General features: G+C 44.3%; 1 protein-coding gene and 2 long non-coding RNA genes across 13 annotated transcripts in view; 2 read left to right on the top strand and 1 right to left on the bottom strand.

Moving 5' to 3' along the window:
* BCL11A (BAF chromatin remodeling complex subunit BCL11A) overlaps positions 1 to 11,325 on the top strand; it is a 100,195-nt gene extending 88,870 nt beyond the window's left edge. For 2 of the 5 annotated variants that reach the window (XM_038551332.1, XM_038551330.1), the window contains 2 exons: positions 875 to 2,897; positions 10,814 to 10,936. In XM_038551332.1, the coding sequence (XP_038407260.1) occupies positions 875 to 2,895 (2,021 nt within the window). In that variant the 3' untranslated portion in view covers positions 2,896 to 2,897; positions 10,814 to 10,936. Of the gene's footprint in view, positions 1 to 874; positions 2,898 to 10,813 lie in introns of all 5 variants that reach the window. The other 3 variants (XM_038551331.1, XM_038551333.1, XM_038551334.1) reach the window with 3 other exon arrangements.
* Positions 11,326 to 11,334: 9 nt separating this feature from the next.
* Positions 11,335 to 17,431, bottom strand: LOC119876736. Its single transcript, XR_005366095.1, has 3 exons — positions 17,038 to 17,431; positions 11,894 to 11,940; positions 11,335 to 11,531 (listed from the first exon to the last, which is right to left on the bottom strand). It is a non-coding gene; the product is annotated as an uncharacterized LOC119876736 (long non-coding RNA).
* Positions 17,432 to 20,707: 3,276 nt separating this feature from the next.
* The window catches only part of LOC102154951, a 144,821-nt gene continuing 140,857 nt past the window's right edge, over positions 20,708 to 24,671 (top strand). For 2 of the 7 annotated variants that reach the window (XR_005366065.1, XR_005366061.1), the window contains exon 1: positions 20,708 to 21,598. This is a non-coding gene — a long non-coding RNA (uncharacterized LOC102154951). The remainder of the gene's footprint in view (positions 21,599 to 24,671) is intronic. The other 5 variants (XR_005366064.1, XR_005366062.1, XR_005366067.1 and 2 more) reach the window with 3 other exon arrangements.

Here is a 24,671-nt window from a genome sequence, read left to right as displayed (position 1 = left end):
GATTTGATACGGCCTGTTGGTTAAATCCGAATTAAATTTCTCTTCTGAGATTTTTTTTTTTTTTTTTTTTGCACCGTCCCCTGAGATAAAAATGGGAGTCCCTGTACAGTGTCGTGGAACCAGAACTGGGACTCACGGATCCCCACACAGGCTGGGGATGTGATGGGAATGTTGCTAGGGTCTCTTCCACGGAATTATTTTATGAGTATTTTCTCATTTTGAACAATGTCAACAATTAGTGTGTTTCGGGCTAAGATTAAAAGCATCTCTAGGGCCACAGAGAACTGTGATGAGTTGACCTTCTCTTTTCCGATATGCCTATGAAATGATTGCCTATTCAGAAAGTTCACCTGCCACCCAGGGGAGAATAGAAGGATGGGATTTTAGGAAGCGGAGAAGTTTCCCTTCGGGTCACCTTATCCAAGTCCCTCCTCACTTAACAAATGAGGAAACGGAGGCAACAGAGATGACACATAGCTTGCCCCAAACCGCAGCTGGCAAAAAGACTGGAAAAGTTCAGATGGTCGCCCGAGGCTCTGCAGAATGCAGGGATCCTCATTCCCGAGCTTGAGCTGGTCCAGATTTTTCCGCTTTTGGAGACTGGATTTAAAATCCTCAGAACCGAATTGCAATGGCAGAAAGCCCGACGGGGCCAAATATTCGTTGGGCACCGGACCAGCAGGTGTGCCAGGCACCCGTCGAAGTCCCCTGGGAACACTAGGTCAGTGCGGGCTGAGGCCCTTTGGGGTCGAGTCAGGCTGAGGGGGGGGGGGAGGGCGGGTGCAGGGCAGGCTGGAGGTGAAAGGTGAATAAGCGATTGGTAACGCCCTCCTCTGTGATTAAACATTGATGTTGGTGTTGTATTATTTTGCAGGTAAAGATGAGCCCAGCAGCTACACATGTACAACTTGCAAACAGCCATTCACCAGTGCATGGTTTCTCTTGCAACACGCACAGAACACTCATGGATTAAGAATCTACTTAGAAAGCGAACACGGAAGTCCCCTGACCCCGCGGGTTGGTATCCCTTCAGGACTAGGTGCAGAATGTCCTTCCCAGCCACCTCTCCATGGGATTCATATTGCAGACAATAACCCCTTTAACCTGCTAAGAATACCAGGATCAGTATCGAGAGAGGCTTCCGGCCTGGCCGAAGGGCGCTTTCCACCCACTCCCCCCCTGTTTAGCCCACCACCGAGACATCACTTGGACCCCCACCGCATAGAGCGCCTGGGGGCGGAAGAGATGGCCCTGGCCACCCATCACCCGAGTGCCTTTGACAGGGTGCTGCGGTTGAATCCAATGGCTATGGAGCCCCCCGCCATGGATTTCTCTAGGAGACTTAGAGAGCTGGCAGGGAACACGTCTAGCCCACCGCTGTCCCCAGGCCGGCCCAGCCCTATGCAAAGGTTACTGCAACCCTTCCAGCCAGGTAGCAAGCCGCCCTTCCTGGCGACGCCCCCCCTCCCTCCTCTGCAATCCGCCCCTCCTCCCTCCCAGCCCCCGGTCAAGTCCAAGTCGTGCGAGTTCTGCGGCAAGACGTTCAAATTTCAGAGCAACCTCGTGGTGCACCGGCGCAGCCACACGGGCGAGAAGCCCTACAAGTGCAACCTGTGCGACCACGCGTGCACGCAGGCCAGCAAGCTGAAGCGCCACATGAAGACGCACATGCACAAGTCGTCCCCTATGACGGTCAAGTCCGACGACGGCCTCTCCACCGCCAGCTCCCCGGAACCCGGCACCAGCGACCTGGTGGGCAGCGCCAGCAGCGCGCTCAAGTCCGTGGTGGCCAAGTTCAAGAGCGAGAACGACCCGGGCCTGATCCCGGAGAACGGGGACGAGGAGGAAGAGGAGGACGACGAGGAAGAGGAAGAAGAGGAGGAAGAGGAGGAGGAGGAGCTGACGGAGAGCGAGAGGGTGGACTACGGCTTCGGGCTGAGCCTGGAGGCGGCGCGCCACCACGAGAACAGCTCGCGGGGCGCGGTGGTGGGCGTGGGCGACGAGGGCCGCGCGCTGCCCGAGGTCATGCAGGGCATGGTGCTCAGCTCCATGCAGCACTTCAGCGAGGCCTTCCACCAGGTCCTGGGCGAGAAGCATAAGCGCGGCCACCTGGCCGAGGCCGAGGCCCACAGGGACACTTGCGACGAAGACTCGGTGGCCGGCGAGTCGGACCGCATAGACGATGGCACTGTAAACGGCCGCGGCTGCTCCCCGGGCGAGTCGGCCTCGGGGGGCCTGTCCAAAAAGCTGCTGCTGGGCAGCCCCAGCTCGCTGAGCCCCTTCTCCAAGCGCATCAAGCTCGAGAAGGAGTTCGACTTGCCCCCGGCCGCGATGCCCAACACGGAGAACGTGTACTCGCAGTGGCTCGCTGGCTACGCGGCCTCCAGGCAGCTCAAGGATCCCTTCCTGAGCTTCGGAGACTCCAGACAATCGCCTTTCGCCTCCTCGTCGGAGCACTCCTCGGAGAACGGGAGCTTGCGCTTCTCCACGCCGCCCGGGGAGCTGGACGGAGGGATCTCGGGGCGCAGCGGCACGGGAAGTGGAGGGAGCACGCCCCATATTAGTGGTCCGGGCCCGGGCAGGCCCAGCTCAAAAGAGGGCAGACGCAGCGACACTTGTGAGTACTGTGGGAAAGTCTTCAAGAACTGTAGCAATCTCACTGTCCACAGGAGAAGCCACACGGGCGAAAGGCCTTATAAATGCGAGCTGTGCAACTATGCCTGTGCCCAGAGTAGCAAGCTCACCAGGCACATGAAAACGCATGGCCAGGTGGGGAAGGACGTTTACAAATGTGAAATTTGTAAGATGCCTTTTAGCGTGTACAGTACCCTGGAGAAACACATGAAAAAATGGCACAGTGATCGAGTGTTGAATAATGATATAAAAACTGAATAGAGGTATATTAATACCCCTCCCTCACTCCCACCTGACACCTCCTTTTTTCACCCCCTTCCCCCCATGGCCCTCCAGCCCCACTCCCCTCTCGCTCCCCGCCCCGCCCCCACCCCCCCTCCCTCCTCCCTCCCTCCTTCCCTCCCTCCCTTCCCTCCCCCTGTAGGATTTTTTTCTAGTCCCCTGTGATTAAACAAACAATTACAAACAGAAGTAACGGAAGCTAAGAATATGAGAGTGCTTGTCACCAGCACACCTGTTTTTTTTTTTTTTCTTTTTCTTTTTTCTTTTTTTTTTTTTTTTTTTTTTCCTTTATGTTCTCACCGTTTGAATGCATGATCTGTATGGGGCAATACTATTGCATTTTACGCAAACTTTGAGCCTTTCTCTTGTGCAATAATTTACATGTTGTGTATGTTTTTTTTTTTTTTTTAAACTTAGACAGCATGTATGGTATGTTATGGCTATTTTAAATTGTCCCCGATTCGTTGCTGAGCAAACATGTTGCTGTTTCCAGTTCCGTTCTGAGAGAAAAAGAGAGAGAGAGAGAAAAAGACCATGCTGCATACATTCTGTAATACATATCATGTACAGTTTTATTTTATAACGTGAGGAGGAAAAACAGTCTTTGGGTTAACCCTCTATAGACAGAATCGACGGCACTGAAAGAAAATCTCTATGAGCTAAATGTCTGTCTCTAAAGGGTTAAATGTATCAATTGGAGAGGAAAAAAAACAAAGGCCTTGAATTGACAAATTAATAGAAAGACAAAACAAGTTTATTCTGTCATTTGGTTTTAAAAATATGAGTGCCTTGGATCTATTAAAACCACCTTGATGGTTCTTTCTACTTGTTATAAACTTGTAGCTTAATTCAGCATTGGGTGAGGTAAGGAAACTTAGGACCTAGCATATAATTCTATATTGTATTTCTCACAACAATGGCTACCTAAAAATATGACCCATTATGTCCTAGTTAATCATCATTCTCCCTTTAGTTTAATCTTATAAGCAAAACTGATTGTACCAGTATAAACGCTATTGTGCTCCTGGTGAGAGCTTAAAAGAAATGGGCTGTTTTGCCCAAAGTTTTATTTTTTTTAAATGATGATTAAATTGAATGTGCAACGTGCAAAAGCCCTGGAATACAACTAAATACATTATTAGTAAGGAATTCATTTTATGAAGATGGCTTGTTTTAAATAACGTCTGTTTAAAAACGTTCTGGCACCAAAAGAAATAGATCCAGATCTACTTGGTTGTCAAAGGGACAATCAAATGATAAACTTTAAGACCTCGTAGACCATTTTTAAAAAGAGACTGACAATAAGGTTTGACAGAGGGTAACAGGAGAAAAATATGTGATCTTTTAGCACAACGTGGTACTATTTGCCATTTTAAACTAGAACAGGTGTATAAGCTAATATTGATACAATGATGATTAACTATGAATTCTTAAGACTTGTGTTTAAATGTGACATTCTTAAAAAAAGAAGAGAAAGAATTTTTAAGAGTAGCAGTATATATGTCTGTGCTCCCTAAAAGTTGTACTTCATTTCTTTTCCATACACTGTGTGCTATTTGTGTTAACATGGAAGAGGATTCATTGTTTTTATTTTATTTTTTTAATTTTTTCTTTTTTATTAAGCTAGCATCTGCCCCAGTTGGTGTTCAAATAGCACTTGACTCTGCCTGTAATATCTGTATCTTTTCTCTAATCAGAGATACAGAGGTTGAGTATAAAATAAACCTGCTCAGATAGGACAATTAAGTGCACTGTACAATTTTCCCAGTTTACAGGTCTATACTTAAGGGAAAAGTTGCAAGAATGCTGAAAAAAAAAAAATTGAACACAATCTCATTGATGAGCATTTTTAAAAAAAAAACTAAAAAAAAAACTTTGCCAGCCATTTACTTGACTAATGAGCTTACTTACTCGGACTCAACATTGCAAGCGCTGTGAATGGAAAACAGAATACACTTAACATAGAAATGAATGATTGCTTTCGCTTCTACAGTGCAAGGATTTTTTTGTACAAAACTTTTTTAAATATAAATGTTAAGAAAAAAAATTTTTTTAAAAAAACACTTCATTATGTTTAGGGGGGAACTGCATTTTAGGGTTCCATTGTCTTGGTGGTGTTACAAGACTTGTTATCCATTTAAAAATGGTAGTGGAAATTCTATGCCTTGGATACACACCGCTCTTCAGGTTGTAAAAAAAACATACATTGGGGAAAGGTTTAAGATTATATAGTACTTAAATATAGGAAAATGCACACTCATGTTGATTCCTATGCTAAAACACATTTATGGTCTTTTTTCTGTATTTCTAGAATGGTATTTGAATTAAATGTTCATCTAGTGTTAGGCACTATAGTATTTATATTGAAGCTTGTATTTTTAACTGTTGCTTGTTCTCTTAAAAGGTATCAATGTACCTTTTTTGGTAGTGGAAAAAAAAAAAGACAGGCTGCCACAGTATATTTTTTTAATTTGGCAGGATAATATAGTGCAAATTATTTGTATGCTTCAAAAAAAAAAAAAGAGACAAACAAAAAAGTGTGACATTGTACAGATGAGAAGCCATATAATGGCGGTTTGGGGGAGCCTGCTAGAATGTCACACGGATGGCTGTCATAGGGGTTGTACATATCCTTTTTTGTTCCTTTTTCCTGCTGCCATACTGTATGCAGTACTGCAAGCTAATAACGTTGGTTTGTTATGTAGTGTGCTTTTTGTCCCTTTCCTTCTATCACCCTACATTCCAGCATCTTACCTTCATATGCAGTAAAAGAAAGAAAGAAAAAAAAAAGGAAAAAAAAAAACAAAAACAATGTTTTGCAGTTTTTTTCATTGCCAAAAACTAAATGGTGCTTTATATTTAGATTGGAAAGAATTTCATATGCAAAGCATATTAAAGAGAAAGCCCGCTTTAGTCAATACTTTTTTGTAAATGGCAATGCAGAATATTTTGTTATTGGCCTTTTCTATTCCTGTAATGAAAGCTGTTTGTCGTAACTTGAAATTTTATCTTTTACTATGGGAGTCACTATTTATTATTGCTTACGTGCCCTGTTCAAAACAGAGGCACTTAATTTGATCTTTTATTTTTCTTTGTTTTTATTTTTTTTTATTTGGATGACCAAAGGTCATTACAACCTGGCTTTTTATTGTATTTGTTTCTGGTCTTTGTTAAGTTCTATTGGAAAAACCACTGTCTGTGTTTTTTTGGCAGTTGTCTGCATTAACCTGTTCATACACCCATTTTGTCCCTTTATTGAAAAAAATAAAAAAAATTAAAGTACACAATGTAAGCTTCTTGTGTCCTCATTTGACACACTCTGTAAATTACTTTCAAGAAAATAACAGGTTTTAAGAGAAGGCCAGTCAGTCTTTTTCAGGATTATTTCTATGGGCATTTTGATGCGTGTATCATACCCTAAAGGAACATAAAGTGCTTACTATATTAAAATAGACATATCTCAAAACATGGAAATAGTTTTTAGATTTTATAGTTCTAGAATAATTTTCGAGAAATGGAAAGTGTTTTCAGTCTGATGTAAAAAACTTTCCCTTCATCTCTTAGCAGTAATCCATTCAGATATAAATGAAAAATTTACTGGTAATAGCATCTTGAACTTTTATTTCCTTTGGATTTTTTGCTGTTCTTGTTGTCTGAAAGTTCTTTTCTATTCTCCCTTCCCTGCCTTATACTAGAACATAATGTAAAAGAGGTGTTTTTTTTTTTTTAAATCAGCTTTCGTTTCCATATGAGTCTTTCTTTATCCCCCAAATAACCTCCCCCCCCCATAAAAATCCAGAAACGAAGGAAGGCATCAGGTTAACAGAGAGAGAGAGAGAGAGAGAAGTAACCAGTAGTTTAGCCAGATGTGGCAAATCTGTGGAATCAGCCACTGATTTCCTGAGATGCATGGTGGTTTGCCTTGTGATTCTGAGGTCCTAGGGGACCAGAGATGGGACAGATCTTTTAGGTGTTTTTATAGTTTGTTCCTGGCTGTTAGCAAATGAGGGTGGGGTGGGGTGGGGAATACCCTTCAGTGATCTTTTGCCCAACCAATAGATTTAAGAAATGAAACATAGTCTTTGAAAAGCAAGTTAGGTCCCTTATAAAAACCCCTCCTTAGAAATCTGTGTTGTCAGTTTTACAAATATTGCATGCTGCAGCATCTATTTGCTTTATTAAAACACATACTTCTGTGATACTGTCTCCCTGTTCCCAGTGTAGATGAATGGATACAACGTTGTTCTTCTTTTTGTAAAAACCCAAACAAAAGCTGTTCTGTTGTCTTCTTGTGGTAGCATTTTCGTTGCTCAGTCCTTATGCCCTGGTGCTGTGAGGTGGCCTTTTCATGTAATGCCTTTTATCTGAGGCAAGAATAGTTTTATCCTTCTAAAATACACAGAAAGTAGGTGTATTTTTTTTAAAGCCGGTTTGGGTGGGAAGCGGGGAGTGGAGGCAGAGAGGAATCCCGTAAGAGAGGGTTTGGGGCTGGGTACTAGGGCTGGGACGAGATGGATGTATCTGGCAGGACTTGGTAACTGGCAGTGAACTGAGAGGCGATATTTGTGTTTTGAATTAGGTTACTTCACAACTGAATCCAGCATACTGTTAAAGATAGAGGTAGTCCCCAGTGCCATGCCAGTTTTAGATGTGGCGACTTCTGCTCCACCATATTAAATGTCCATAAAACCACTGTATGTCCCTATTACTCTTTTATTAGGAGCTATGAGTGCAGCTGTGCAGGTTTTATATACAGTGTTCATTTTAATTTTTCAGTATATGATGCTCTTAGCATAATTAGGTTTTGCATCCTGACAGACAGAATTAATGGTGGATACTGTATACTTACTCGTATGTTCAAATTTCTTAAATCAAATGGGGACTGGGGAGGGGTGCAAACATCTGGTGATAAATCAAAGATCATGTTTGATTTACATGGTCCCAAAGTTAAATAAATTTATTGGGAGACACGTTCTTCAGGGTACTTAGTCTCCTGACTTACTGAAGCCCTCTTATAAAATATTATTTCTCAAGCCGAGTGAACAATGGGGAGCATGAAAACCTAGGCAACAAGAATATCACTTATAAATGGCATCTGTATCTGGAACCCCCAAAATTAAAAATCTTAATGTGAAATAACAAGAAACGTGGCCGACAGGGGATAAATTCATGATTTTTTTTAAATGAGGAAATACTAAGGACGTTAACATTTTTCCGAATTCTCCAGTTTATGTGATAACCCCTGATGTGTTGCTGCAATGTTCTCTACATACCTGAACTCTTAATGCTTAAATGTTTCTTTTTATCTTCATTTTGAGAACAATTCAATAAACAGGAGTACAGCAAATAACTATATCTCACCGATTTTAACTTAGAAACCCTCCCAGTGCATGGACTGCCTCTGTCCTGAGACCGGTTCCTACCTTCTCTTTGTCTAGGACCTACAAAAGGACCGAAGCCAATACATTTTAAAGGGGGCTAAGAAGTGGGGTGAACACTTGATTCTTCATTTGTACCAGCCGTGGCAGGAAGTGTGAAATAGTTGAGTTTTTTTTCCAGGGCATTCTGTGACAGAACTGTTTATTTAAATACCATTGTTGTATATGTAATAAGTACGTACTGTATATGTTCATAATGCTGGAAGCGAGAATTTGAAAGGAAGTGGCAGTGGGGGGTTAGATATCATTTCATTTGGAGAAATAAGGAAATGGAGTGGTTTATTCACAGACACTAAGTTTGTTAAAAGGTACTGGGATATTTCAGGCTTTCCTGAAAAGTTGTTGAGGAGCCTCAGGCCCCATCCTGTCCTGCTTTGAACACTTGACTCTCAGAGCTTGAGGGAGGAAATACTGAGTTTTCTTTCTTTCTTTTTTCCTTTTTTTTTTTTTTTTTGTTTAAACCTCTCTCGCCCTCTGTGCGCACACACAAACATGATTTCTTATGACTGTGCTGTAGTCGTGTGTTCTTCATTACGATTCTGTTACTCCATCGTTCCTGGGCCTGGTGTGTTCAAGAATGTACCCATCCCATTCTCTTTTCTTTTTCAGACAACTTCCCATTATAAAAAAGAAAAAAAAAGAAAAAGAAAAAGAAAAAAAAAGTGGGAATTTTGCCAGTGTGAGGATGGGATTGGCAGTGTTCTTTAAACCTGCTTGGAAAAAAAAAAATGTTCCTTAAAAGACTGTTAACTTTTAAAAGGCATGAAGCACTTAGCAAATTTTCTAAGTGTCTCCTAAGGGCCTGCCGCTTTCCCAATTAAGAATAAATGAACCCACGTTTAGAGAAACGGACATCAGAACACGTAGCCAGAATTGGGATTATGTACATTTATTCCAGGGCTGCTAGAGCCACCAATGGTAGACATGGGTCGTTGGGTGTGCACTTTTGCTTGCTGTCATCTTGTTATCCCATTAGCCCTCTGTTTCATTCAGTAGAACACATGGCCAGTGAATCAGCCTTTAGGGGGATGGGTCTGTTTCTCTCTCTCTCTCTATTTCCCAGTGTCATCTATGGTCGTGGGATGCGATTAATTCCTCCCTTTCACACGGGGAAAAGGAGACCAATTCAGGTCACCAGGGTCATTGTGCTTGAGAACCTAAGCTTGCCTGAACACAACTCCAACGGTTGATCCAAATACTGTTTTTCCTTTCTGTAAAGTGGCAAAGACTACTCAGAGGGAGGCGGATCTCAGGTCCTGGTGATTCAGCAGAAGAGGCAAATTAAGCGATTTCCCCAAAGTCTACCCGGGGCCGCAGGACCCGCCCCGCCCCGCCCCCGGCGCCCCCAACCCCACCGGGGGGCTGCGCTCCTCGACCCGGGGTGAGCCGGTGGCCCAGGCCCAGGCCGGATTCTATCTGTCAGGGCTTTGGATGTCGCTAGCAGGTCGGACAAAGGGGTGCGGTGGGGGTGTCAGCTAGACGGGCCGCAACGACAGTGCCAGGGCCGGACTGGGAACGGGGTTCCCCAGAGCCCACCTGGAACACAGGCGGCCCCTCAGCCCGGGTCTCCACTGCGCAGGGGAATCCGGGAGAGCAGCTGAGCTCCAGCCCCTGGGCCTCCTGCGGCGCCAAGTCGGGGGAGAGGAGGCCCCAGGCCCGGCTTCGGGTCGCCATGGCAACGAGCCCTGGAATGCCACCGTGGTGGCCCTCTTCCTCGGCACATCCGGACTCCCAGTTCTGCTGCTTCAAGTCACTGTGCACAGCAAGGGAGGACCCCCGGAGGACAATAAGCACTCCCTTCTTCCCTTCACCATTGCCTTGCCCCCTTACCAAAAAAGAAAAAAAAAAAAAAAAAAAAGAAAGAAAAGAAAACTGCATGTTTGAAAGAAAACTACAGGCAGTTTTTGGTGCCATTTGGGAGCAACTATTTTGGGTTCTGGTTTCCTCTTCAGAGATTTGTTCGCCTCTTGTAAATCGTTGGCTGCTTTGACGTTGAACTTGATGACATTTCATGTTTTCGTTGTGCTGCTTTCACATCAATTTTGAGTTTCTGTTTCTTTATAATTTTATTATTATTTTAAGGAAATGTCCCCCTTCCCTCCTCCCCCGACCCCCCCTGTTCTCCTCAACCAAAGGACTGTTTCCTACTCAGTTTTCTCAGTCGTAAGGGCAAGTGTTTCCTCCCAGGTGTGTCCCCAGTTTATTAGGACAATCATACGAGATCCAGAGATGTGGTAGCGGGTCTGGGGCCGTGGCGGGGGGAGGCCGGGAGGGGGAGGCCGGAGATCTGGGGTTGGGGGGGGATTGGGTTTGAAATGGTGTTTAAGATGCCAGTGGCTCAACCTGTGGTGGATTTAAGTCGTAAATTTAAAAAGCTAGTTAGAGAACAGAAAATCACTGGGCCAAGTCACACCTGTACTTTTTTTTTTTCCCCTCCTCTGTCTCCAACCTCTTTCTAGGTTCTTCACACACCCCCATTCGGCGTAGTACCCAGAGAGCTCAAGATGTGTGGCAGTTTTCGGATGGAAGCTCGAGAGCCCTTAAGTTCTGAGAAAATTTGAAGCCCCCAGGGGCGGGGTGGACGCGAGCCGCCCAGCCGACATCTGCGTGGTCTGTCATCCTGCTAGTTTGTGATGTTTTCTGACAGTAGCCTCCAAGAAGCCGTCGTGCGAAGACAGAGTCCTGCAGAGTCCTTCCTGCCCGGGCCTGCAGTGCCATTTTATTTATATTTTTTAATAAAAAGTAAAAACAAAAAAACAGACCCACATTGGAACAGTGAAATCAGTCCCGTATAGAGGGCGCATGGACCATCGCTGTCCTGAGTGACGTCCTGGCCCTTTGGAAACCAGCCAACCTAATTACCTGTATTGTGGAAATGAGCATGAGTCCCCCAACCCCTTGTTTCTATACATTCTATGTTGTCTTTTAAAAAGTGTGCTTAACATTGAACACAATAAATGTTGGAGCTTTAGGTGGTGTTTGCTTGTTCTTTAATTATTAATGCTTATAAGACAGTGCAGCTGCTTATGACTTTGTATCTCTGTACCCGTCTCCTGCAGACATCCATTGGGTGGGCCAGAGGAGCAGATTTGAGGAATGGGTAGGAGGTGTAGGAGGGGAAAGAGGTTACTGCTTATCAGATGGCATAAATTTTCAAGGAGAATCAAAATGCAAAACCTGGGAATAAATCATAGCAATATCATAATTAATGTAGTAGTAGTGTTGCTGTTTATTAATGCTGAAGTGTGGTTTTCCTAACTGTCTGACTTATAATTTGCATACCATTAAATAATGCATAATATGGCACGCTGAATTCTGTTTTTCAAATATATGCTTTTGGTGGCTACCATGCAGGATTTGAATTTGTCTTTTAATTTAGCTCAAGAAAGATAACGTCACTGGGTTAGTGGTAAATCCCAAAGAAGGTGATAAATGTCAGCAGTGGCTTATTAAATATTCTAATTTTAGGTTCCCAAACCTTTAGCAAATATATCTTAATACAGACAAACAAACACACATAAAACTTCTTTATTACTTACATTACTTATTTCAGGAAATTTGGGGCAGATTTTATACGGGGGGAAGACTGTAGGAGGAAAGAGGTTCACATCAGAACACACAGTTATAATTGTGACGTCCATTCCTCAGAAATTAGTGGCACAAGTAAGTTAGGTCTACAAACAGGTGCTAAAAATCCCTTCTGGTCCAGTTAATTTGCAAAGAACTTTTCTCAATTTGGTGTTTTCTTTTTTTTTTTTTTTTTTATTTTTTTTAATTTGGTGTTTTCTATTGCCTGGAGAACCAGAAGAGAACTAGAAACAATATAGCATATTAAAATAGGTTTATAAATAATAGAACTCAGACACCTGTGTATTAGAGATTTACATATTGGCTGTGAACCTAAGTGGGGAAAATCTTACCCACTCACCACCCTCTGGCTAGATTACCTAGCCTAGTGAGAAGATAGCAAAAATAATTGGCATCTGGATTCTTTCCTGCTTATTCATCATAAATAATGACTTCTTACAGTTAGACTTTACACAGTGCTTTCATGGACCTTATTTCATCTGATCCTCGACGGAACAGGTCTCACAACTTCCACTTTGTGGGTGAGGAGACTGAGGCTCACCAGGGTTAAGGGCTTGCCAGAGGCCACAATTGCTGGGGGTGGGGAGGTGGGGGGTGAAGCCAGGCGTTCTGGTGTCTAGTCCAGAGCTGATTTCACTGAACTCTGTAGCTGATCAAAGAAAGCGTCTGTGCCAGCACATAAATCGTAAATGTTCATAAACGCACACACGTCTGGCTCACACACACATACACAGATTGTGGATATCCATAGGTAAAGGCACAAGAAATTGTCCCTTCCTATCAACAGCCCTGTGCACTGTGGGGTGGGGGGGAGGGGGTGCTTGGAGCAAGGGCCCCTTTTGCCATCTTTCTCCGGGGAAAATGTTTTTCCAAGACGGATAACAACCCTGATTGACTCGGTGGCCTTGATGAGTTTTTGAGAGTTCCTCTCACCTAGGTGAGTTGGGACTTCCAGACAAGAGTTATTTGGTGGAGAAACACTCTCCCTGCCCCATGCTCTGCCTCTGTGTTGTTGAAACCTGAGACCAATAGGGATTCTGTGACAGCATCCTCTCTGAATGTGCTAAGCTCCTTGCTGATACTTAGAAAAAGTGACACCATTTCCAAAGGGAGACTCGACTGAAATAGAACAATCAAGATTTTTTGGCCAACTTCGGCCTTGGTAACTGCACTTGGTGTTTGCTACACTTTCATCTCTGGTCTACATTTCTGCCTCTACCTCTTTTTTGTCTTCTCAGTGTCAGAAAGTAAATGGGTAATTATAAATTATTAGTTAATAGTAAATAATTGGATCCATTATAAATACATGGATATCTCCAGAAGTGAGATTTTTGTTTTTTGAGGGGGCAGGGATGGAGAGAGGGCATGGGTAAAGGATATCTTTTCTTCCTTCCCCTTTTGGGAAAAAAAAAAAAAAAGAAGAAGAAGAAGCCTCATTAAAAAAAGAAAAGACCATTTCTTTCCCCCATATCTTTTTAGTTGAAAGAGAATAAAAGTTCATTTTGGAAATTCATTATGAGATGACGGTGTTGTGCTAGGGCTAGAACTTTTGAAAATCCACACAGGATTGATGATTTGGGAAGACATCTCCATGTATGATATATCAAGGTCGTGGTTATCCGTGAATGGTGGAAGCCGAAGAAGGGACTGACAAATCTGATCGGGGTCCTCACTGTGCCCTCTCCTGAGAGTGAAACTTCAAACTGCAGAGAGATTAATTGGTTGCCCAGCATGTATTGAGCATGGATTAGAGGACACAGTCTTGGGTGCTCGGGAGGGTGGGGACCAAACACGCAGGACATTGTTCTTACCCTCCCAAGCCTGGTCTATGAACATTAATTCTTTTTTTTTTTTTTAATTTTTTTAATTTATTTATGATAGTCACACAGAGAGAGAGAGAGAGGCAGAGACACAGGCAGAGGGAGAAGCAGGCTCCATGCACCGGGAGCCCGATGTGGGATTCGATCCCGGGTCTCCAGGATCGCGCCCTGGGCCAAAGGCAGGCGCCAAACCGCTGTGCCACCCAGGGATCCCTATGAACATTAATTCTGTGGTCTGTCCAGATTGTCACACTAAACAAAAAGATTTGGTTAGACTTTGAGTCTGTGATGGCAGAAACTTAGTAGCTCCTGTGGCACCTAGCACCCAGCCTTTTGATAGTGATAGGAAACTAAATGATTGTAGCAAAAACTCGTGGTAGTTTAAAGAAAAATTTAGGCAAGGAGCACAAGCTTGGATTCTACTGAGGTCTAACTGAGTGCTCCAGACCTTGGCAGAATGTTTCCTGGGCACTTTTGCTTGGAGTTTTCAATGACTTTTGTATTAGAGTCAAGCCTTGCAAGAGGTGAAGAATATCTTTTTTTGTGTGCACTGTCATGATTTTCTTTTTTCTGAGAGCTAGCTGAGATTAATGTTGAAGATGATTAGTAATATTGACACATTTTCCCTCTGCATTAATGTTTATTTCTATCAAGAATTCTTTTTTTAATTTTTTTTATTTTTTAAGAATTCTTATTCTACAAATCAGTGTCTCCAGAGAGTAGCGGTAGAGAGGATCAGAATTGAAGTATTTTGTAGGCTGGTGTCTCTCTTCTTCCATGCCATATAGCTTTGGCTCCTTTTGGGGTATAGTGTGAGGAAAGAGATCCGAGGAATTTACAGACTGGTTGTCAAGTCAATTTGAAGTCCATTTGGAAGTTCAGGAACAACGAATGTTGCAAGCACACCTTCCTTCTTCATGGACCCATTCTGTGTGAGTTCTTAACCAACAGGGAAGCAATAACGCTATTTCATTTCTCTGAGTCTCTAACAGAGACGTCACTCCTCAGTTTGCACTCCCTCAGGGTTACATCAAGACAAAGAACTTCACACTTCCAGCAAAATCGAGAAACATAATTGTTTTCCTTCCTATCTTAGAGTAATTAAGACACCTTCTTGTTGAATCACGTTACTTTTCCCCTGGCTTTATATTTTTAAGAATGTTCTCAGAAAATACCTAAGGCTTATAGAAGAACACTTTTATAGATATGAAAGAATCAATTTTCCTAGCGACTCTAGAAAGGTGGGCCAAGAACAGATGAGAGTTGAAGGGAACCACAGCAATGATTCATTTTACAGATCAGGGCAGCAGAATCTCAAAGATTAAGTGAAGGATCTAAGATCACACAGCTTGGGGGAAAAATAAAGTGAAAGCCAAGCTCTCGAAACCACATAGTTAGTGGCTGAGTCAGAACTGGAACTCAAGCCTCCAGCTCCTGTGCAAAGGAATTCGAGCGGCAAATCTCTCCCTTGTGACCTACTAAATTCAGAAGCAAGAGTGGCAGAAAAGTGTGCATTACGGAAGGTTTTAAGAATAAAATCAAAAGCTTGTTTTGGTGCCAGTCCTAGTGGGGAGCATGTGAGCATGTCCCATATTTCAAGGGTTTCTAAGCAGCATCCCGATGGCAGAGAACATTTAGGTCACTACCTGGAAGCATTCCTCCTTTAATTCACCCCTCCGATGGTAGAAATAAACTTAGGGACCGAGAATTGCTGCGAGACAGCTTTTAAAGTTAAAAGGGCATAAAAAAGAGCTACTCATCAAACCAAATTCATCTCGAATGACTTAAATAGATTTCACAATCTGTTCCATTCTCTAGACAGGATTTAAGAGAAACACCCACTTAATTTGAATTTCAAGGCCACATCACATCCTGTTAGAGAATCCAAATAGCCAATAGCATGACCTGAATCTTGTTACTGGGGATATTTAATTTTGAGGTCAAAGGTCGCCAAACAGCAATGAACTACAGGGAGGATCAACTGAACCTGTGTAGAGCTCCGGGCCGTGAAGACTATTCACTTCCATACCCCAGTTAGGCCTGCTCATTCTTTCTCCGTGCAAGATGAAATCCTACTCATTTCCCCCCTTCGATCAGGGGTTCCTGGCTCTGTTTAGAGACATACAAATCCCGCCTCACCCTTTATTAGATCTGCTGTGTTCAGCTCTTCAGCTGCCCGTTCTTTTCTGGCCAGCCGTCCTTTGATTCGCATTCACTTCTTTGAATGGACGTGGGTTGACTTTGAACGTCTCCGGGCTTGATAGGGCCGCACTTGTGTGCAGCAGCTGTTTAGAGCCCAACCGGGCAAAGTCATCCCTGAAATAGGAGCGCGGGACAGCGGGGAGTCTCCCCCCCCACCAATCAAGTATCCCTGTTGAGGATGGTCTGCGAGGAAGTAACTTGCCTGATTCTTGGTCCCTGGTGCTAGTCCCCTGAATTTCCAAAACCCCTACTGCAGAGGAGCAACTTCTGCTCCTCTCTCCCGGGTGACTTGTCCCCTCTCCTCAGACACAGAGAAAGCCAGCTGAGAGGAGGGCGGAGATGGGCTTCCTATGGGCTCCCAGGTCTGCAGAGTTGCTCAGGCCCCTGTCACAGAGCACCCCATTGTTTACCTGTTGCTTGCCTCCCCACACAAAGGGGAAAAACCAGAATGCAAATCCTCTGCCTCAGAAATTCACTCGAAGCTCAGAACTCTGAACATAAGAGATTCCCCTTTAAAGCGGTCCCCTTTGTGTGGATTTGCCTGTAGCTACGACGCCTTATTTGTGGAGTTCTTTTTATTTTTTAGCTTCTTTGAGAGGACATTTTCTTTTCCCTCTGACAGGATGCTGTACTTCGGATGGCCCCCCAGGGGGTTAGGATCAGGCTTATCTCTGAGTCAGCATCTCCCGGCTGTGATTCTGGCTTTATTTTTGCCAGTGCTCACCCACCTGGAGGGATGGGCCTTTCTCTGCACTTGACCCTACACGAGGCCCACTCCTCCATCTAGGAAAAGGAAGGGCACACCCTGCTCTCTGCCTCCTACACCAGCAGCACACAACAGTCACAGTTGTGCCACCCAAATGCTCCAGACTCTGTGTTGGATTGGAGATGTTGACATCCAATCTTAAAGACTATGCTATGCGCAAGTGGGTTGGGCTTTTCCTTATTTTTAGTTAGTGAACCCATTTTCTTAATAACGTTATGGCACAGAAAAAAAAAGTTGCAGTGATTTTTGTTTGAGACCTAAAGCTGTCATCGTATTTCAAAAATGCTCACATTTTGGAAACAGTTACCTTTGCAGTGCTTGGGGTGCGTTGTATTGCTTTGGTTCACCTGAAGGTTGGCGGTCCCTCTCTACTCCTTGCACTGATGGTGGGTAGCACTGGAAGACCTTGGACACCTCCCTGAAAGGTGGCAAAGCACCACACACCTGTTGCCTAAAGATAAAGATCCAGGACATGTCCAAAATGTGATCTCTATAGAACACTGAGCCCTTCTTAGCTGGCCAACTGCCTGGACCTTGGTAAAGAGCAAAATATAGGTTAAAAGAAAAATAATATTAGCTAATGCTTTTACAGAATTTCCTATGTTCTGGACATAGTGATAAGAGCTTTCCATGCACATTCTTATTTCTTCTTCATAACCATCTTGTGGGGTAGCTGCTATCATTTTTCTCATTTTAGCAAAGCCTAGAGAGACTACACGACATATCCACAGCTAAACTACTGGCACGGTCACATATGACTCCAGAATCCTCACTCTTCACCTCTACGTGTTGACTTCCAGGTTCTGTCTCATTCTAGAATTTTGTCATCATATAGGATGACACGGTGGAGGGTTCCCTATGAAAAACAGTGATGATAATGCTAATTAAACTGATTACAAAGCATACTCAAAGTGGCGTTGCCTTCAGGATTCTGCTCTTGCTAACTATTGAGCAAGATTGATATCAGTATATCTTCTAGCACTTGCATTTCTGTCTGTCCTCCGCACTGGGAGGACCAGTTCGATTTTGTGAGGCCTAGCCGAGAAATTCACTCATGCGTCTTCTCCACCTGCAGTAGGGCTCATTCATTTGTTCAATCAACAAATATTTATTAGGTCCCTGCTATATGCAACCTACTGAGCTAAGTGCTGGGGAAAGGAGGCAGAGTTAAAGGGCACAGTTACTGCCCGTCAGAAATTGCCACCAGTGGAGAATTAAATTAATTAGAATCCTACTGAACAACTAGTTAAGCTGACGTGGTGAGAACAGTGGGCCTTTTTAAATGCTAATACATAATTCACTTTGCCAAAGTAGACAACAAGCAAGGGGCTTCAGCACTCTCCAATGAATGGGGATGTTATTCTTTATACCTTATCAGTAGGACATACTTAAAAGTTGCATTTGTTTTTCAAATGGTGCAGATGAGTGTACACTGATGTTTCCTCATGTAGTTTGTCCAGTCCTTCTTGTAAATAACGATAGCAGATAATTCAGAAGGGGAGTAGCCATAGAAACACAGTTTCTTGTCCCGTGAATCGAAGATAAGTGTTATCTATCTCCTATATATCTCGTGTGTATATCCTATATAAGGCATAAGTCCATGTATTTCCACCCTCTGAGCTGACCTGTGACAGATTACCTGCTGCTAATTCATTTTAAGTGAAACATGGCAAAGAAATCTCTACTTCTCCTACGTGCAGTCCTACGCTCTCTTTCAGAATATCAGCATAGGCCAAATTTGTTTTCCCCACCTACAGTGTGCAAGGTGGTGATCTAGGCACTGTGGGCAACTATAAATAATTGTAAGACCCAAGCCCTGTCCTCAAAGGGATTATAGTCAGTCCCATTAGGAGGGCAAAATTAGAAGCATAAAAGCAGGTAATTAACAATGAAAGGGTGGAATATGATTAATTCAGCAATGAGAGATACAAACTATAGGAATATGAAGGAAGAGGATTCCTCTGGGGCCCACAAAGATGCTGGGCTTTTAGTTGGTCATCAAAGGCAGGCCAGGATTTAGATCACAAAGAGAAAGAAAGGATGAGGGCAAACCAGATCAAGGCAGTGCTGTGGTGTGTGGAGGGCAGTGGCTAGATCACAGTGGCAGGAAAAGCTTGGTTTATGAAAATAATGGAAGCCATAATGGGAAGCCAATTATGGAGGCTCTTTAATGATAAGGTGAAGGAGCTTGTACCATAGTCAATACATAGTTTTTCAAAATCGTGTCCATAGAAAAGTTCTAGGAAGAGTGTAGCGGAGTACGGAATGGACTGAAGAGGAACTCACAGGTGACCAGGAGACCAATAGAAGGCTGATCTTTGAAGGTGTAGACAATTTCCTGGAGGGAGGACTCTGCCATAAGTACAGTATTTGGGTCAAGCTAGGTAGTCACCTTCACGGCATGCAAGCACACAGTGATGCCATTATTTGACGGTATATCTAAATTCCCCACTTGCCCTGGTCCAGATCCACCCCAGAATGCCTATGGAAGCCAACAAAAGATCTTCCTATGTGTTGACTGTTGTTAGAAGCCCACACAATGAGGAGCTTAAAGATAAAGACCTTGAGACCCATTTCCTAGAGATGGACTGTTTTTACAGTACAAAGGGAACACATCATGTCTCATCAGGCATTTAACACTTTAGCAGAAAGTCTCAAGCACAATGATAAACTTAGCTGGAAAAAGAACAGAAAACTAGAAGAGTTTTGTAATTCAGTGGGCTCCAAGGATTTCCTTTTTTGAGGGGGGAAAAAGATTTAAGTTTTTTTTTTTTTTTTTTAGTTCTCTTGACTGTTTAAAAGTAGGAATTACGTTGCTTTTTTTCTTTACAGTATGATTGTTGATACATGCCAGATACTGTAATAATGCAATTTTATTGTCATCTGGGCACAGCACTAGATGAATTTCATAATGAAGGCATGAAGAGAAAGTAAGCAAGCATGTTTATGCAGAATCAGAGAAATGCTCTCTACACCAAAGTGAGGCTGACCAGGCTAGGGCTTCACTCTCTTGGAGCTTAAACTTAAAAAAAAAAAAAAATTAAATTAAAAAAAAAAGAAAAAAAAGAGAGAGAGAGAGAGAGACCTTTGGGTTTTTGTATGGCAGTCATATCATCTGATCGCCTTCCACACCTCCCTTCCCCCTGGCTCCTGTTCTGTTCTTCCTGGGAGCAGGATTGGTCTACGACTGTTCAGTGTCCTAAATCAGGACATTTAAGGCATACAAAGAATTTGTTTTTGACACTGGGTTGCAAACTCTCCATTTCACCCTTGAGTTTCCTTGAGCCTCCTGTGACCTGTCCACAGCCCGAGCCCCAGGGCCGGCCCCTCCTCTCAGGGGGATTGTCGAGGACGTAAACACAAGCTAAAGATCAGCCACGAGTGAGTGGCTACGAGTCGCCCAAGGGGCTCAACACACGTGGAAACAGTCCCCCGAGGCGTGGAGACACTTTGACCTTACAGGTAGGGCTCGATTTCCCTCCCGCTGAAATAAAGAAATAAAGTCTTTTTTTTTTCTTTTATTAAATATTTCATTTATTTATTCATGAGAGACACAGAGAGAGACACACACAGAGACAGAGACAGAGCCCCAGGCAGAGGGAGAAGCAGGCTCCATGCAGGGAGCCCGATGTGGGACTCGATGCGGGGACCCCTGGGTCACGCCCTGGGCTGCAGGCGTTGCTAAACCGCCGAGCCACCCGGGTGCCCCCGTGAAATAAAGTCCAAGTGAAGAGTTAAGCATCCCCCATAGAGCCTGACGTGGGACCAGGAGGAAGGGAAGGCCTCTGAGATGAAGTCTGTGGAGCAGAAGGCAGGGCTGAGCTGCCCCTCTCCTGGGAGCACCGGGCTCGATTCACACTCGGGGGGGGGGGGGGGGGGCACACAACAGTCACGAAAGCGCCTCCTCATCCGCAGTTTTGCTTCCCATAGTTTCAGGCGTCCACCTGCAGCGGCCGTGGGAAAGCGGGTGCTCCTTCCGACTCAAGGTCAGAAGGTCCATCGCAGCCAGCACTACGTCACAACGCCTGCGCCACCCACCTGCGTCATCCACCTGCGTCATGTCACGCGGCCGCCATTTTCCGTCTCTCATCCTCACGCGAAGAGGGGTGAGTACGGCACGTGAGAGGTTTTCGGAGAGGGAGAGAGACTGCATTCTCATAACTTAATTTAAAAAAAAAAAAAGATTTATTTATTTATGAGAGACCCAGAGAGAGAGAGAGAGGCAGAGGCACAGAGGAGAGAAGCAGGCTCCATGCAGGGAGCCCGACGCGGGCCTCCATCCGGGCCTCCAGGATCACGCCCTGGGCCGGAGGCAAAGAGGCTCAACCGCGGAGCCACCGGGCGTCCCTCTCAGGGCTGTAATCGAGGCAGGCGCCCCCCGGAGACCCCGTGGTTTGGGGCCGGCCCGGCGATAAAGCTGAACATCGCCTTCCGGCGCGTCAGACGAGTTCTTCGATTTCCCGGTGCACGTGAGAGGCATGTTCACACTCTACTGTAGTCTGCTGAGTGCGCAGTACTGTGATATCCAAAAAAAAAAAAAAAAAGTCCACACCTTCATTGAACAATGCTTTCCCGCTAAGCAATGCTAATCATCATCAGAGGTCTGGGCGGGTCGTAACCACTGGTCCGTAGATCAACCGTAACAGATAGAACAATCAGGAAAAGGCCTGAAAGGTGGCGAGATCACCAAAACGTGACACGGACGCGAAGCGAGCAAATGCTGTTGGAAAAATGGCACCGATGGACTTGCTCAGACCTTGCGTTTGTAAAAACAACAACAACAACAACAACAACAACAAAAACCCGAAAAACAAAACAACCAAATGCGTATCAGCGAAGTGCAATAAAGCGAAGCGCAATAAAACGAGGTATGCCTGTATAGTGCTACAATTGTTTTATGGTTTGTTTTTGTTGTTCCTGTCTTACTGGGCCTAGTTTATCTATTTATTTTTAAAGATTTTATTTATTTATTCATGAGAGACACAGAGGGGGAGAGGCAGAGACACAGGCAGAGGGAGAAGCAGGCTCCATGCAGGGAGCCCCACGTGGGCCTCGAGCCTGGGTCTCCAGGATCACGCCCTGGGCTGAAGGCAGCTGCTTAACTGCTGGGCCACCCGGGCTGCCCTGGGCCTAGTTTATAAATTGGACTTTACCATAGGTATGTACATATAGGAAAAACAAGCAGAGCATATGTAGGGCTTGGTGCTATGCGTGGTTTCAACCATCCACTAGGGGTCCTGGAATGCATCCTCCATGGATAAGGGGGTCTGCTGTATACTTGGTTAGGAAATACAAGTGTCCATATATCTAAGTGTTTAATGTAGTTGTTGTAATGCAAGTGTTTAATCCTTTCACGTCATCATTCTTTACATTTTTTCCCATGAGTCAGAAGTATGGTGTATGTACAGGAAGGCTGTATATATATATGCACAGTTACCTTCTAATTTCTTATGTATGCACCTATTTATAACCTATGCATATTCATGTCTTGTGTATGCTGTCAGTATGCTCACAACCAGACAGGGAAACATGCCTCATCTGTAAAGACTGTGATGCTCTCAAGGACCTCACTGGGTGGGCTTTGATCTTTGATATTCATCACCCCCCTAGTTTCTAGAATCTTATCTTCAGAAACTGTATTCAGTCTGACCCCCTGCTCTTCTCTGCATTAAAGGTAAAGGTTGCAAAACTGGACTAGAGAAGGTTCGTTTATCCTCTCCTGGCCTGAGGAGTCATTGTGTCTACAGAACAGATGTGGGATGGGCAGGAGTGGAGTAAACCTATCCCCTCTCCTACTGGAAATCACATTTAATTCTGACCCAAGGGGCCTCTGTGTTGCAAATGGAGAGGTAATTAAGCCTCCAGACTCTGAGCCTTTTGGGGTGAGAGGGCTTAGTTTTTCATACGTACATCCAGTATATTTTTGAAAAGCAGAGGGTGGGAGCCAGAGAGGCATAGGAAGCCTTGAAGAGAATGGAAACAAGATGACAGGTGTTGGGCGTATTGCTGTTAGGTGGCATAGGTAAAGAGAACACATATTTAAAAATTAATTCCATTTTTAAAAAGCTCAAAGAATTGTACCAGGATTCTTGGTAATGTGATGGAGGAACGGGGCTACTACTACTTTCTTGTGAGTGCTCATGGCAAGGAGAGGGGGCTGGAGTGTCCCTTCTGCTGCCATTATTATTATTATTATTATTATTATTATTTAAAAGTTATTATTGAAGTGAAAAAGTCCCACCTGCAGAGACCTGAAGTGAGACCTCGAAGGACAGGAGTACTCTGCTAGTAACAACACTTGGTTGTTAACCAACACAGCCAAGGACTGAGCCCAGTGACCTAGAGGGAGATGGCTGAGGTAACCAATCCCCAAGAGTGGTCCTCCGAGGAGTGTTGGTCCCATTTCAGCCACTGCCAACAAGGAACATTCCACTTGCTGCTGTTTTGTGTTGATTTAGACCATTCCTCTTGGGTGTGTGGCTGCAGTAGAGCTTGGAAAATCTGAAGCAAGCAGGAGGACTTGGGAATACCATTTAGGAATGTTGATACCTTCCCCCAGTCAAGGGACGTGGAGTGTTGTGTGTATGTGTGTACAAGCACACGCATCGTGTGCGCATGTGTTGGGCTTGTAGAAAGGGTAGGGTCAGTCCTTTCTCCACCATCCCACTGTGTTAGGACTGCTGAAGTGGAAGGTGCTGTTGTACACTGCACACCCTCTCCTTCTACCACCCTCTTTTGGAACCAAGCTGAGAGAACTCTTTAGCATGGGCACCCTTGTTTTTTTTTTTTTTTTTTTGGTATGTGTGTTTTTTTTTTTTTTTTTTGATGGGCCAAGCTTACAGTTTTCAAAGTGCTATGACAGGATGGTTGCAAAAATAAAAAGCTAGTGAAAGCTTAGTCACAATATTTCTATAGCTGGCAATCAAAAGATCATATTGCATGCAACTGGCAAAATCATCATAGGGAAATTATGCATTTTCCAGAATACCTTATTCCCTTCTGTGTATTAAACATTACTTTAATATTCTGGTGACAATGTTTTATAATTAATCTAAATGTAAGGGAATGAACACACCAGAGATTATGTCTCAGTGCAAAGAGGTGAAAAAGGCTTTTTTGCAGTGGCAGACCGGATTACTGACTCAACTCCTTTCAGTTAAGAGCAGCCACGGATATCACTAAGGGCTAATATCCCCACCCCATCCTCCAGTGAATGCAAACATTCTGTACACTTTGGGGAGTAAAATCTTTTCACTCATAAGGGTGTTAATGTTAACACAGAAGAAAAGCGTTTTAAAAATTGCATTAGTTCATAGACTTGCATTGAACTCATGAGGGGGAATCTAGCCCCAGAGAGATAAAAACTAAAGAGCTGAGCCATAAACCAGTATGATAACATCCTTATTATAAGATGCAAATTGAGGGACCCAATTCACTAAAACACATGTTACTGGTATTTAATTTTGCTTGTGGGAATATATCAGAAGTTGGCCTATGCCTTTTGCACAATGTACTTAAAACGAGGGCGAGTAACTTTAGCTATTAAAAAAAGTGATAAAGAAGCACAGGGCAAACTAGGATTGAGAGATAATTGCAAGGATCTAATTTAAGTGTCAGTGTACACAGCTTTCTTCCCTGGCTTGGGCTTAGAGGCACAGCATTGGAGTGGGAAGGCAAGTGTGGCTGCGCTTCTGGAAGGGGAGGCTGGGGTCCTGCAGCAGGCAAGTGGAATGGCAGCCCTGCTTGGCTGACCCAGGCCGGTGGGGCGGGGTGGGGGGGCATAGCCTGTGGGGTGGGGGCCAGATGAGGCTGGCCCACGCCCAGTGGTCATCGCAGGAACTTCACTCGAGCTAGTATGTTTGGGAGCCTGTGGTTTGGAGAAGAAAAGATACACTTCCCCATGAGAAAAAGGTCAGTTCCTCTTTCCTCGGGTAGCACGAA

This window comes from Canis lupus, chromosome 10 (genome assembly GCF_011100685.1).
Source record: "Canis lupus familiaris isolate Mischka breed German Shepherd chromosome 10, alternate assembly UU_Cfam_GSD_1.0, whole genome shotgun sequence".
NCBI classification, from domain to species: Eukaryota; Metazoa; Chordata; class Mammalia; order Carnivora; family Canidae; genus Canis; species Canis lupus.
This window is presented reverse-complemented; position numbering and strand designations above follow the sequence as displayed.